Genomic DNA, 14765 nt, shown 5'->3' with positions numbered 1-14765 from the left:
TGCAGCAATTCACTTACATTAGATTTTCAAGGTGCTTTTTGGGAAAAGGAGGGGGGATCCACCCCCCACCAAGGACTGTGGGGGTAATCCAGTCCTTGGTGTGTGGGGGGTGGATTTTGCCCCATAAAAGGTATTTTCCCCCTGTTGGGCTAAAAGATCCCTCTCTCAACTTGCCTTTTAAAGGGCAACCGGCAGGAATGGCCCTCCACCTGGCTGGGGGGACATGCCTTTTGGGAGCAAGTGGTGTGTGGCGGGGGGAAGAAAGGATGCCTGAGTGGTAGGGTAGGGACCCCTTTGGGTGTCCCCCAATCCCACTCTACTCTGCAGTCTGCTTTTCTTTTTTTTATGTCTTCATTCCATTCTTGCGCAAGAATAGAAGGAAGACAGTAAAAAAAAAAATGCTGCATGCACCACATTTCTTCTGAGGAAGCGAAAGTGCCAGGCATGGGGATGGGGGAGCAGGTGCCCCCTCCTATCCCTCCATGTGCCCGGCACCCTCACTACCTCGGAAGAAGTGGGGCACTTTCCCAGCTCCCCATAGGGATCCCTTCTCTCCCTTGATTTTGAGAGCTGTCAGTTTTTTGACAGCTCTCAAGAGCAGTGCGGGACCCCTCCCTGGTTGCAGGGCTGTTCAGCGAGTGGATCCTGGCAAGTCCAGATGCTTGTCAAATGCATCCAGCGGAGCACAAGCTGGGGGAGCAGCTCAGTGAGCACCTGGGGAAGCTGGGTGCAGGTGAGCTTGTCCATTCCTAGAACATGCACATTTATGCAAATCACCCCCTCCATTAAAAAAATAAATAAAATCCTGCCTGTGAGTACTGAGTAGGGATGTCCATCACTGGGAAATCCAGCCCTTTTTGAGCTCACTAGATTTCCATGATGCCCCTGACTCAGCTTTCATTTCAAAGCCGAGCCATGAATTTTCCTGGAAATATGGGAACTTTTTTTTTTTAATGTGTAAATAGATATTTGTGCAAATTGCAAATGCAATTTGTATACTTTGCCAAATTTCAGCCACAATTTGTGCGGATTATGCAAACTGTGGCCAAAATTTGCACAAATGTCTATCTCTGCAACGCAAACAGAAACGATGGAAAATCCTCCAGCTGGCCCAACTCACTGTGGGCCGAGTCGGACCAGCTGGTGAAAGTTGGAACAGAGTCCAGGGGAGCAGGTAAGCCCATGAAAATTAATTGACCTCTACCCCACAACTGGATTCTCCCAACATCCATATCTGCAAGTCCGTGGAATCACCGGAATCTGTGCGGCTTGAAAAAAGCCAGTTCACTGTCAGATTTGCAGATTAGATTCACAGAAATCCAATCTCATTTGAATCCATTCAGATTTCAGTGATATCCCCCCTTTGGATAAAGTGATAGATCCACCATGTCATTCCCCACCCCAAACCTAACTTCTGATTGCAATGTAAGGATGCAATCCAATGGAGGCTTCTGTGATTCCTATGTCCTGCCTGGATGATCTCCCTTATTTTTGCTAGATGGTATTTTTTTCAGCCCATCTAGCAAGGGTGCTTTGGAGGAGGAGGGAAGGAGGCTGGAGGAGGCTGAGGATAAAGAGTATCCTAGCTGCTCCAGTGTCATCCTTTCCCCACCCACAGAAATGCCCCCCCCCCCGAGGTCAATTTTCCAGTCTCGGAGGGGCAGCTGGCACAGTTCTCTCCATGCCAGCTGCAAGGGGATGGGGGCAGGGGCTGGATCTCCGACTCCCCCTTCCAATGTCAAAGTGCTGTCTCTGACCTCAGAAGGGGTTTTCCAAGCCATCCTATGGTCCCCGGGACACTGTTGTGAAAAAGCTTGTTTGCTGGTGTGGCTGATTTCCCTGTATCTTTCTGTTCGCTGCAGAGATGGGTGTTGGTACTCAGGATGTACGAGGGATCACCTTCAGGATTAGCCATGACTTTAAAATTTAAGAGAGTAACATGAAGCTATTTTAGACAATTTACTGATTTATGCTTCTCCATACTTCCAAAGGTCATATTTTATTTTTAAATAAATGCTTCATGGCAGTCATACTTAATATATATGACAAGATCCCATACAAAAAAGGCTGCAACGTTTCTTAATTCTCACTCTCTCTGTCTCCCCCCCCCCCGCTGCCAGTTCTCTGTCCCAGCAGCTCTGTGAACATTCGAGGAAAACATCTCCAAAGCTCAAGAAACTGAAACATCAACCAGAATATTTATTGGATGAGTGTCTGATCTTTCTTCCTAAGCACAATCAACTCTCACTCTTATCAAATGGGGCCAAATGTTCCCCATAGCATGGTGGGAGAATGTAGGACAAATAAGGGTTCAGCTAATTCCCCGGATCATATTATAAGAAAGCCCATGAGGTTATTGACTCTTGGCGTATGTTGATCCCTTAGTAGATAATAAACCATTTATGAAGATTGTTAGGAAGACTGAGTTAGATACATTTCTCCTTTCCCAAAGAATCACTTGGTCATGCTGCTTAGATGCATATCATCTCAATGAATACAGTAAGTATTCAGAAACATAGGAAAAAAATATGTCCACACCATAGTCTTTAGAATTCAGATATCATATCAACTGTGTAGATGGTCAAACCATTTTGTTCATATTGTTAATCATTACTACAAGTGTTTACATCTGCATAGCAAGTATGGGTAAATTCTATATCCTCTCAAGCCTTTATTTTTAATCCATATATTTTCAAAGTCATGGTCAGTGTGGTTCTGAGAATAGAGTGTTGAGTATTTAGTGACGTGAATCTTTGCCTGTACATGATTAGAGATGAAAATGGTTTGGATAATGTTCAAGTAAAATATTCTCCTAATTTGATTTGTCCCCAATAGTCTGGGATTTAGTTTTTAGAATTTTTTAAAAATAGAAATTACTGTATCTTTTTTCCCAAGCCTATTGTTTCTAAGCCTGGATATTATCTACTAGCAGAAAAGGTTGGACAGAGCCATTAAAGTCACAGAGGACATGAGACAGTGAAGTACCATAGCTATTCATAAGCAAGAATGGGGATTTTTTTATTCAGTTCACATTTCAGTGTAATCTTACCAAATTCACACTTCTCAATCTTAAACAAGAACCAGAACACAATTTGCCACAAAAAGTCTGTACATTTATGAAGTTTGTGATGCATTTTTGGAGGGAAAATCCATATAAAAAAGGTATTTAAAATGCATTTATATCAAAAATGCTCACAACAATGCTTTATTCAAGGGGGGAAATGCATACATTTGCAATGGGGCATGCAAAATTGCATGCATTGAGGAAAATGCATACGAAATACATAATATTTCAAAGAAATGTCCACTTGAATGCATATATATATTAGTGAGTAATAAAAATAAATTTGAAAACTGATACAGAATGGGATAGAACAAAGGTAGTATGGAAAAATGAGAAATTGAGCTTGACAAATTTGCCTGTTCATAAATTGTGGTTTCTGAACAAATAGCCTATTGAGGACATTCCTGGGTCTGTACATGCCAGAGGATTTCAGTCATTTCTCATAGCATGGTACATTCCATCCAGCTGCACTGAAATAATGGATGGAAAGTGAGTTGAACAATACAAAATGAAATATAAAGCTGAATTATTTTTTATTGTTGTTGTTATGCTTTGTAATAGCTGCCCTACTGTAGAGTTTGCAAAGAAACTCATATTTCGATCACAGTCCATTATTATGTTTTCCTTGCTATTTTTCTCTAGGTACCCTCCCTGATTAATCAAACTGCCATCACAGAATTCATCCTCCTGGGATTTGGAAACCATCCAGAACTGCAGATTCTCCTCTTCTTGCTTTTTCTAAGCATCTACATCTTGTCCACGATTGGGAACCTTCTCATTGTTGTGTTGGTTGTGAATGATAGGCGTCTTCACACATCCATGTATTTCTTCTTGGGGAACTTGTCCTGTTTGGAAATTTGCTACACCTCTACCATTCTGCCCAGAATGCTGGCCAGCTTTGTAACAGGGACTAAAACAATCTCTTTCTCTGCTTGCTTTACACAATTATATTTATTTGGTTTTCTGGTGACTGCAGAAACATGTCTTTTATCTGTGATGTCTTATGATCGGTATTTAGCCATTTGCAGACCACTGCAATATCAGTTCCGTATGAATAACCAGGTTTGTATCTCTTTAGCAGCTGGGTCATGGCTAAGTGGCTGTTTTTCTGTTGCTGTCCTGGTTATATGGTTGGCACAATTAACTTATTGTGGCTTCAATGGAATTGACCATTTCTTTTGCGATTTTATACCATTGAGTAAGCTGGCCTGCAGTGATACTTCCTTGCTTATGGATGTAGCCCTTATACATTCTTCTCTCTTCACTTTCCCTTTATTTCTGTTGACCGTAACATCTTACATTTGCATAATAACAGCCATTCTGAGAATCCCTTCCACCGCTGGGAGGCAAAAGGCTTTTTCCACGTGCTCATCTCATCTTATTGTGGTCACCATTTTCTATGGGTCCTTAATGATTGTTTATCTCCTTCCAGATGACTCCATAATAAAAGGCTCAGCCAAAGTGCTCTCAGTTTTCTACACCATCCTTACCCCAATGGTCAATCCCTTCATATACAGTTTAAGGAACAAGGAGGTGAAGGATGCTTTAAGAAAATTAATTTAGAGGTTTACCTGTTATTGATGGTTTTAATATCTATGCCTCATGTTATCAAACTTTCAATATTAAGTTAATCTTTACAACAGTAGGTCTGTTCAGAACATCCCCTTCCATACATGCAGCCAATACATGTAGGGATTAGTGAATGAGCAATATTTGAGATCACCAGGATTCTCCCAACACTGTCTCACTGGTTATCTTGTGCCCAATTCTTGTTCACATTTGTGATTGCTGCTCAGTTTGCACAAATGGAAACTTTGCGGAAATTGAGCAGAGCTTGAACAGAGGTTTGCGCACATTTCCCCAAATGTGCACACATTTCCTAAGTTAAGCAACTTTCTCCCATTGACCAATTCAGCAGAACCGATTCAGTCTATGGAGGAAATTTACACAACTTAGGAAATTTGCACAAATGGAACTGGGAAGTGGGAATGAGCACATGTTTGACAATTTACAAATATTTTTGTCAGACATGTGCTCATGCTCTCATTCAGAGTTTTGAAAAGGGCATGCTCACATGTTTTGCAAGCAAAAATGAAATTCTCACACAGCCATAAATACGTGAAGCAAGGAGAAGGACTGCACTTGCAGGCCACATCCCTAAAGTCCATGCATTTCCCAGTTTGAACTGAAGGAGCTGTGCATCCAACGTGATGTCAGAAAGGGGACTGTACTCTCATACACCATTTTGCACCTAGAATCTCCATGCATGATTTCTGATATAATGCAGAGACTACACACCCCTTTCAGACATTGTGCCAACTTTAACACTTAGCGTGGGAAAAAGAGATATTGTAATTTATTTAAAGAAATAGGTTTTCTTTTTTAAATACACACACACACACACACACGAGAAGACCTTCACTCATTCCACAAACATTGTTCATAATGAAAAGCACTTGGATTACTCACAGGATTTAAGCATGTATGTGAATAATATTGGTGACCACTGAAAAAAGAGAGTCTGTGACAGTACAAACTTATATCACATCTATATCACTCTGTCAAGGCTTCCCCCAAAGGAACCTGGGAACGGCAGATTGTTGGGATGACTAAAATTTTCTGTTAGGATCTCTCCCCTCCCTGATGACACTTTCAAGGGTTCTCTGGAGCAAGGGAATGACTGTTAAACCAGCATAAGCCTGTACCAGGACACACACACAAACACACACACACTCACAGCAAGATGAGGTTTTCCTTTGTAGGAAAACCTCAACAAGCGATATACTTTTCTTTGGGCTGAAGCCCTCTTATGCAGACTAGAACTCGCAAGTGTTAAAACTCCTTGTTTTAGGTCAAGCGGGAAAACTCTTTCCTTTTTAAAATAAAACGAGGCTTATGTTTGCAGTATGCAAAGCACAAACCTGTCTAGCCTGGGTTACTAGCTATCACGTAACCGAGTTGGGCTTGAGCTATATAGAACCACAGCATTTGCTATCTGGGTTAGGGGTTGTTAGGTGGGTTTGTCCGATAGTAGAAGGATGCGGGGTTTGCCTCTCTACCCAAGATATTGGCCCTACAGCCCTTCCTCGAGTGACCTCCTTAGACCTTAGGTAGAGTCCTGTGGTAAGGCTACCCAAGTGGGTCCCAGTTAGCCATGGTTGAACACCGATTCTCCCAAGAAAAACAGTGACCACTTGCAACAAAAATCCCACATCTTTGTAAAAGATTGGTTCTATAGATGGGATCAAAGATTGGTTCTAAGGGCCTAGTTTGAGCCAGGGTGAGTTTCAGGAAGTGATTGTTGGGTAGCGCTGTCATTTGACTTTGTAAAAGAGAAGAGTTCATGGGAAAGGTTTATGGTTAATGCAGCATTTTTTTTAAGATAAGTATCCACCTGCACAGTACAGTGGCAGGATATTTAAGGAGAAGTTGGGGACATTTTGAGTTTATCTGGAATTAACAAAGATGTCAGCAGCATTAGTAGTAAATGGGAGGCATTTAGAGTCAGGGGCTTAGAAGGAGCTAAACCGCCTTATACTACTAACCAAAGAGCAAGCTTAAAGCATAATAGTTACCAAGTATGGAAATTGGCATAGTACAAGAGTATAAAACCGAGCCTTGCCCCCAATGTTATGTTCTGCCTTCCTTCATGATTCCTAGGGTCTTTTCCATCTCTGCACAAAGGGGCTTTGAAGTAAGACAGACCATTCATTTGTGAAAATACTAACCTAATTCTATTATTTTTCTGTTTCTCTATGAAGAAATGTGCATGTTATTTTTTTTTCCTAATAAAAGCATTATATTCTATTTTAAACTGTTTCTGTGTGAGTGAAGTCAGTGCATCTCAGCATCAAGGCAAACCGATTCTCTGAGCTCACACCAAATTTTAGTAGAAAGGAAATGGGAACCTGTCATGATTTGCAACAGGTAGTTTGAAAAATCATCAGTACATTCTAATTTCTTAACATAGTCATACTTTCTACACCAAATAATTTCTGTCTCAGCCAGTGTGAGAATTCTGTTAAAACTTGCATAACTTGCTCCTTCGTGGCAGTGTTTGACATGAAATAAAATCATGATGTCTCTTCCTCCACATAGCAAAAAAAGGGTGCTTTGTGAGGATGGTTGTTTCACCTACATGTATGTATTATGAAAGCTGGGTTGCAACAATTGGCACATACTGCAAGTTGTTATGAAGGTTCCAGAGTCATATTACACTGACCTGATTCACACAATAACATCAGCCTACCATGGCTTATTAGCCACAGTGGGTTGCAGTGTTCATGGGTGCCAAGTTGGCAATCTAAAGCCCCCAGTGTGGTGGCTTTTCATTATGTGTGAATCTGGTAAAGGTAGGTTGTTGGGGTGGTTGACAAGCCACCCAGAACCCATGGGCTATTTTAGGGTTGTGGGTGGCTTGTCAACCACTGCAGCAACCCATCTTTGGCAGGTTCACATGTAATGAGAAGCTATGGTGCACTACCACAGCACCCAAATATTCAAAATGGTGGCTGCCGCCACAAAGTCCTGCTGGGAAATTCATCCACACTGGCTTCTTGTTATGTGTGACCAGGACTCTATGAATGAAAGGTGCATATGTCTTATTAATGTAGCCCCTGCCTTTGCCTTGGGGCATATGCATTTTTGAAGGTCAGGTTAGAAACTGACAATGTTCCATTTAGAGCTGCATACATGACAGAACAGCATAGGATTATTCCCCTTATCTCTGGTTTTCCTGCTTCTCTGTGTCTGAGAATCCTGAGAACCAGGCACCCAGCTAAGTTGGGGACTGTTGAGTTCTCTCTAACTAAGCTACTGTGTATCAAGCAGCTCTATAGAAATTTGGAGGACAAAACTTTGGAGGTCAGGAAAATGAAATGCCAACCAATGCTATTATTGGATGTCTGGTCTTTATTCCTAAGCACTCTCACTCCTGTCAAAGGGAATCAATTGTTCCTCATAGCATGGTAGGACAATGCCAGACAAATAAGTGCTCTGCTAATTTCCCAGACCATATTACAACAATGCCCATGAGATCAAACATTGTCTCATGGCGTAAGTTGCTCCCTTGATGTAAAATAAAACAACCGAGTTATGAGATTTTTACACACATTTCCCCTTTTCCAGAGGATCAGTGAGCCATGTTGCTGAGATACATACTGGATTATAATCTCAATGAATGTGGTAAGTTTTCAGAAATTAGCGTCCTTGAGTAAGGAACAGTTATACCATCAGAGTGGGAGGGAGGCTAGGCCACTAGGTCCAACTAGGGATGTGCAAGCACACCCCCAGCTCAGGTTCTCCGGTCACCCTCTGAAGCACCTCCCCTGTTTGCCCCCCCCCCCAGACCCACGCTAGCACCCGCTCACGCCCTCCCAGACTCACCACAATCCCATCAGGTGAGCGCACGCCATTTTCCCACCTTTTTTTCTGCGCAAAAAAAGAAGTTTTGAAAATGCGCAGATTTAAATATGCACAGTTTGAGGGCCAGGAAAGCTTAATAGGCACAATATTAGAGGCATAATACCAGACAGGATGGCAGTGAGTCCGGTAGGGTGCGAGTGGGCAGCAAGTGGTGTGAGTGGGTGGCAAACAAGGACAGCAGGCACAGTCTGGGGGCTACAGGCAGGGGGGAGGAATGGACTCCCGGACCCAGTCAGGCATCCGCAATGTCCCTAGGTCCAACATTCTTCTACAATGCAGCATTCCACACCTAGATCAGCCTAGACAATCTAGACCTCAGAGTGCTACAAACAGATAAAGGTCTACCACATGGTACAAAGAGCCTGAAATGCCATTTCACTGAAGCCACATTGTTTTGTCTAGGACAACTGTACATGTTGCCCTTTATCTGAAACTTGGCTGTATATGAGAAGTTTGAAGAAGGTCTGTGCCAATTTTGAAGCAGAATGGGTAATAAATTGCTCATTCAAAAGAGTTTAAAGTTTGGTGAGGGACCTCCAGCTGATTGACAGTTATTGACATGGTTCACATGTAATGCTAAGCCCTCATGGGTTAATTAACCTACAGAGCTTTGTGGCACATGCCCGCCATCATTTTGAATGTGCAAGCCATGGCAGGCATGTAACCCTTGCATAGCCCACGCTGCCTGGGTTTGCACAACATGACAAGCCACAGGGTGAACTGGTCCACTCTTTCCCCACTCCCCCCAGACTAACACAGGGGTTCCTTTGTAGTACTTTGTAGTGGTATTTCTCCATTTGTGCATTGTCTTTTTGGAAAACTGTTAGTCATATTAGGTAAGGGAGAAAGTGTATTATGTGCAGTGCCTCAGAAGTATAAGGTATTAGTAGGTTTTAGAAAAAGTCTGGTTTTCATCCCATTTTTCAACACCCCATGGGGTTGCTGGTATGGAAAGTGGGGTTACATTTGGAAATACCACTGAGACCTGTATTCATATATATTATAGTGGGTGAGGGATCAAGATGCTGACACTAAACTGGTGCCCAGTGTCTCCAGCCCACCAGGAACCCTATTGCCTCAAAGCAGGTGGGGAAGGACAAGTGAGCAACTTATATAAAAAAAAAAGAAACAGGATTTATTTACATGGAAGGGGAGAGGATACAAAACAAACATCCAAATGTATAAACCATTAAAAGTAAGTCTCTAACAATAAAATGGAGAGAAGGGAGTCCAATGTTATACAGTCCACAAATATAGGCTATTTCTTCAAACCTGTCTGTGGCTGTGTAGTCCAGGTCTTAGAAGTAACTGTAGACCTCAGTTATTGACTGTTGGTTATGAGGCCACTGCTCACTGATAACTGGAGGAAGGTCAGAAGGCTGCTGATGCTTCTCTGTTTCATGGTCTTTACTCAGCCCCCTCAGGACCTGTCTTTTCTGTCCATGAATTTTCCCTCTTTACAGTTTCCTCAGAACCACTTTTCTTGATCTCTGTCTCCTTTCCTCTCCTTACAGTCTCCTCAGGATCAATGTTGGGATTTAAAACACTGTCTTAGACATACTAGATGTATTGAAAGCAAATATGAGTGATGCCTACTATCCAAAATAGCCCAGGCATCTAGTTTTGTAAGCATAGCCTTTTCAAAATGTGATGAAATTCAATACACAAAAAAACCTTTTGATTTAACATGAAACGTTAAGGGCTTTCCATGTTCACCCAAACTTCAAAATGTCAGGGAATGACAGCAGTCAAGGGTCATGTCTGTACAGATGTGTTATTTAGGCAATATATTTACACTATGGTACCCTGTGCTGAGGTAAGTTTCAATTTCACCGCTACCTTGGAGGTGGATGGCTATCAGTGGCAGAGTGGTGGACCCAAGTCCCAGATTTGTCTGATTGCTGGAATAGACACCTGGAGTCTAAAGCTATCATGCAAATGAAATTACAATTCCATAGTAGAAGTACCCACTTGGTTATCCTATGCCCTGCTGGCAAGAGCGAGGCAAGGAAGGAGGAGGATGGAGGTGATTTTGCCTCTTGTTCTGCCTGGGGGAAAAAAGTCACCTGGATGGGTCTGAGCCCATCTAGCTCACTTACATTGGTGGGCAGGGGCAGGCAATGGAGAGGCCATAGGATCCTACAGACACTGGGCTCCCCTCTCTCCTCACTAGGGATGGCACAGATGCCTGACTGGGTCCAGGAGTCCATCGGGCTTAACCCTGTCTGCACCCCCAGACCACACCTATTGAGGCCCTGGCCTTGCTCGCCCCCCGTTGCTCCCTCTCAGACACTCCCTGCACTCACCCAGACCCATCTGCAAGTGTCCACCATTTTGCAGAGGGTTATTTTTTAATGAAAAAAGGAGCTACTTAAAAATGTGCATATATAAATATGCACACATTCAGGCTGAGAAACCTTGATCTATTGTGGCATATGCCCTGGTTCAGAGGTCTCTCGAACTGTATTCTTAGTACATCGTGAGCATCAATCAGTTGTCTACTGTTTATACAGCCAGATTCCTCTTACAACCAGATACCATCTACAACCAGTTCAATTCTTCACTCAGATATAGGTAATACAGAATTCTAGTTCTTAAGAAACACTCTCAGACCAGACTTTGTCTTTTGTCTTTTACACCAAAGTGTTAGCATAAGAGTTTATGCATGCATAAATTCAAACACATGAAAACATCTGACATCATTCTTAATCTTAAACAAGGTTCCTAAGCAGAGTCAAGTACATCTGCTAATTCTCAAGAATAATCAATATAATGCTTACCAGGTTGATTCTACAGGCAACACGGTGGGGAAAGCTGATCCTAAAGGATAGCTTCCACTGTTGCGTGTTCCGAGTCTTTTTTATATAGCTTTTGGATGCTATAAAATATGTCTAAACTATTTTTACTATAGCTTATGTTTCTTATTTAAGAATTCTAAAGATAACCTTTATACTCTAGATCTTCATATGTTTAAATAAGAGTGGCCTCCTCCTAATCACCGCTTCAATGCCTAACTTGATTATCCCTTCTGACCTTTGGTTTGAGTTTCTGAGAACAGCACATTTTAGCTGCAAATAGCACAAAAACCACTGGGCCAAACTCTCTGAAATGTGGTAAGTGGGATCATGTCCATGGAGGCTCATAGGTCCCCAAATTCCATGCACTTCTGTGGAAACAGTGAAGAGTTAAAGCTCTTTCCTTTGAGAAGTGTTGTTGAAAAGCTCAAATTTCACCTGCGCCTAGCACACAAACTACTAGGCTGAACTATATGAAATTTTGCAGTTGGGTTCCCTTCCATAGGGGTTGGCAGGTCCCCAAATTTCATGTCTTTATCATGAAAACCAAAAAAGTTATGGTCATTTCTGTTTTACAATGCAAGTCAATGGGAAAATGTCATATCAGAGTGTTTCGGATATCAGGATTTCACTTTGGATCCGACTCTGAAGCAAAGTGGATGGTGTTGGAATTAGTCCAAAGCAAAGCAGGGCTCCTTCAGAAGGTCCAAAGCAGCATCCAAAGCAAAGAGAGGGGTCTGTGCACAGCCCTACTTTGGACAATGCAAAATGTAATATCAGGCTTAACTATTACAATTGTTATGGTTTTTAACAACTGCTCTTCTGTTAAATTTGCAGTCCATGATGATATTTTCCTTGCTATCCTTCTCTAGGTAATCCCCCTCATAAATCAAACTGCCATTACAGAATTCATCCTCCTGGGATTTGGAAACCATCCTGAACTGAAGATTCTCCTCTTCTTGCTTTTTCTAAGCATCTACATCTTGTCCATGATTGGAAACCTTCTCATTCTTGTGTTGGTTGTGAATGACAGGTGTCTCCACACACCCATGTATTTCTTCCTGGGGAACTTGTCCTGCTTGGAAATTTGCTATACTTCTACCATTCTGCCCAGAATGCTGGCCAGCTTTCTAACAGGGACTAGAACGATCTCTTTCTCTGCTTGCTTTATACAACTTTATTTATTTGGTTTTCTGGTGACTGCAGAAACATGTCTTTTATCTGTGATGTCTTATGATCGGTATTTAGCAATTTGCAAGCCATTGCAATATCAGTCTCATATGAATAACAAATTTTGTATCTCATTAGCAGCTGGGTCATGGTTAAGTGGCTGCTTCTCTGTCTCCATAGTGGTTATATGGATGGCACAATTAACTTATTGTGGGTTCAATGGAATTGACCACTTCTTCTGTGATTTTATACCTCTGAGTAAGCTGGCCTGTAGTGATACTTCACTAATTCTGGAGGTAGCCCTTATGTTATCATCCATATTCACTTTCCCTTTATTTATGTTGACCATAACATCTTACATTTGTATCATATCAGCCATTCTGAGAATCCCTTCCACCTCTGGGAGGCAAAAGGCATTTTCCACATGCTCCTCTCATCTTATTGTGGTCACTATTTTCTATGGATCCTTAATGATTGTTTATCTCCTTCCAGATGACCCCATAATGGAAGGCTCAACCAAAGTGCTCTCAGTTTTCTACACTATCCTCACTCCAGTGGTCAATCCCCTCCTATACAGTTTAAGGAATAAGGAGGTGAAGGAGGCTTTGAGAAAATTAGTCCAGAAGTTCATGCTGTCCGTCCCTCAAAATTTAAAAAGTCATACTTGTTATTCTTGATCAGACTTCTGCTGCCTGGATCACTTCAGGTATTTTGGACTACAGCTCCAGTTACTCCCACTCAGCATGACTAGACAAATAGATGGAGGGACACAGATTGTGGAAGCTTATCTAGATGTTCAAGACATATAAACATAGAACTGTAGCTATTGTTTGTGTCATTGTGTTTTAATAGTTTATAACATATTAACTAGAAATAAAATAAAATTGCTTTTATAATAATATTAGTAACAAACATGATATAGTTTCTTTGGATTTTATCTGTATAAATTATTTATTTAAACTTAACTTTTTTTTCTGGGAACTGTTATTATCATTGTCTTTTTTGGTAATGAAGCCATATATTTCTGTTCCTATTTATAACTGAGAAGTACTGTGCGATTATTTTATCAATGCATATAAAATAAAAATGTGTTACAGTAGTCCAAACAGGATATATCTAAGATGTGAGTAAGTGTGGGCAGATTAGACATATCTAGGAATGGACACAGTTGGCACACTAGCCTCAGGAATGCAAACACACTTATGGCCGCCATCAATATCTGAGCATCCAGGTTCAGTCAGGATTGAATCCAGGAATACAGCCAAATTGCAAACCTGTAAACCATCCAGATTGAATCACTATTCCATGATCAGCCTTTTAAGTTTTAACTAACCAGGATCATGTTTACCTTATATGGTTTGAGCTTAAATTTGTTTGCCCGAATCAGTCCATTACTGACATCAAACACTGATTTAGCACTAAAAGGGATTCCTTGGATTTAGATGGGAAGAGACAGAGTTGAGTGTCATTAGCATATCAGTGTCACCGATCTTCCTCCAAGCTCTGGAAAACCTCTCTCAGTGATTTCATGTTTATATTAAATAGCATGGAGTGGGGAGGACCCTGTGGAACACCACAAGCCAATGACTATGGCATCAGAAGGGAATCCCCCAGTGCCAACTTCTGAGATTGCTCCTCCATGCAGTACAAGAGCTACCATATAATAGTGCATCCAAGTCCTTTCCCATACAGATGCCTCAGAAGAATGCCATTGTTGCAAGCTGCCAAGAGGTCCAACAGAACCAACACTCTCCCCTGTCCAGTTCCTTGCATAGATTTTCCACAAAACTGACCAAAGTAGTCTCTGTCCCATAACCAGACCTGAAGCCAGATTCAAATGGATATATCCAGAAACTCCTGGAGATTAGATGCCACCATGTGCTCCAGCACTTTGTCCAAAAAATGGAATATTGGAGACTGGCTGGAAATTATCCAATACAGTGGGTTTCAGGGAGGGTTTTTTAAGCAGAGGTCTTACCACCAACTCTTTTAGGCAAGATGCTGAAAAGAGACATTCACCATTACCCTTACCCACACAGCCACCACCACCAACATCACCAGTGGCCACTTTTATAAGCCAGAAAGGGCAAGTGTCCAGAACACATGTGGTAGCACCCACCTCACTAAGGATCCTGTCCACATCCTTGGGTTGTAAAAATTGAAAAGTATCCATTATCTCTGGAAAATCAAAGGCTATATCCAACTTCCTGCCATATTATTTTCAACTTAGTACAATATCATGGAAGAGAACTCGACATGTGCATTGAAACTGTCATGTAGTGAGTTTTTATGCCCATGATTCTTGCAAGCTC

General features: G+C 41.8%; 2 protein-coding genes across 2 annotated transcripts; both read left to right on the top strand.

The window, feature by feature from the left end:
* Positions 1–444: 444 nt before the first annotated feature.
* LOC146341417 (olfactory receptor 5J3-like) lies at positions 445–4627 on the top strand. Its single transcript, XM_084807435.1, has 4 exons — positions 445–514; positions 626–733; positions 1863–1885; positions 3707–4627. The coding sequence occupies exons 1-4, from the start codon at positions 445–447 to the stop codon at positions 4625–4627; spliced, it is 1122 nt and encodes a 373-aa protein (XP_084663561.1).
* Positions 4628–8114: 3487 nt separating this feature from the next.
* LOC146341416 (olfactory receptor 5J3-like) lies at positions 8115–13130 on the top strand. The gene is made up of 3 exons (XM_084807434.1): positions 8115–8119; positions 8412–8463; positions 12156–13130. The coding sequence occupies exons 1-3, from the start codon at positions 8115–8117 to the stop codon at positions 13128–13130; spliced, it is 1032 nt and encodes a 343-aa protein (XP_084663560.1).
* Positions 13131–14765: the final 1635 nt, after the last annotated feature.

Source organism: Heloderma suspectum, chromosome 6, assembly GCF_057233095.1.
Source record: "Heloderma suspectum isolate Gila_16-S chromosome 6, 16-S_ref, whole genome shotgun sequence".
Lineage (NCBI taxonomy): Eukaryota > Metazoa > Chordata > Lepidosauria > Squamata > Helodermatidae > Heloderma > Heloderma suspectum.
Note: the sequence above shows the minus strand (reverse complement) of the source record. Positions and strands in the feature narration are given on the sequence as shown.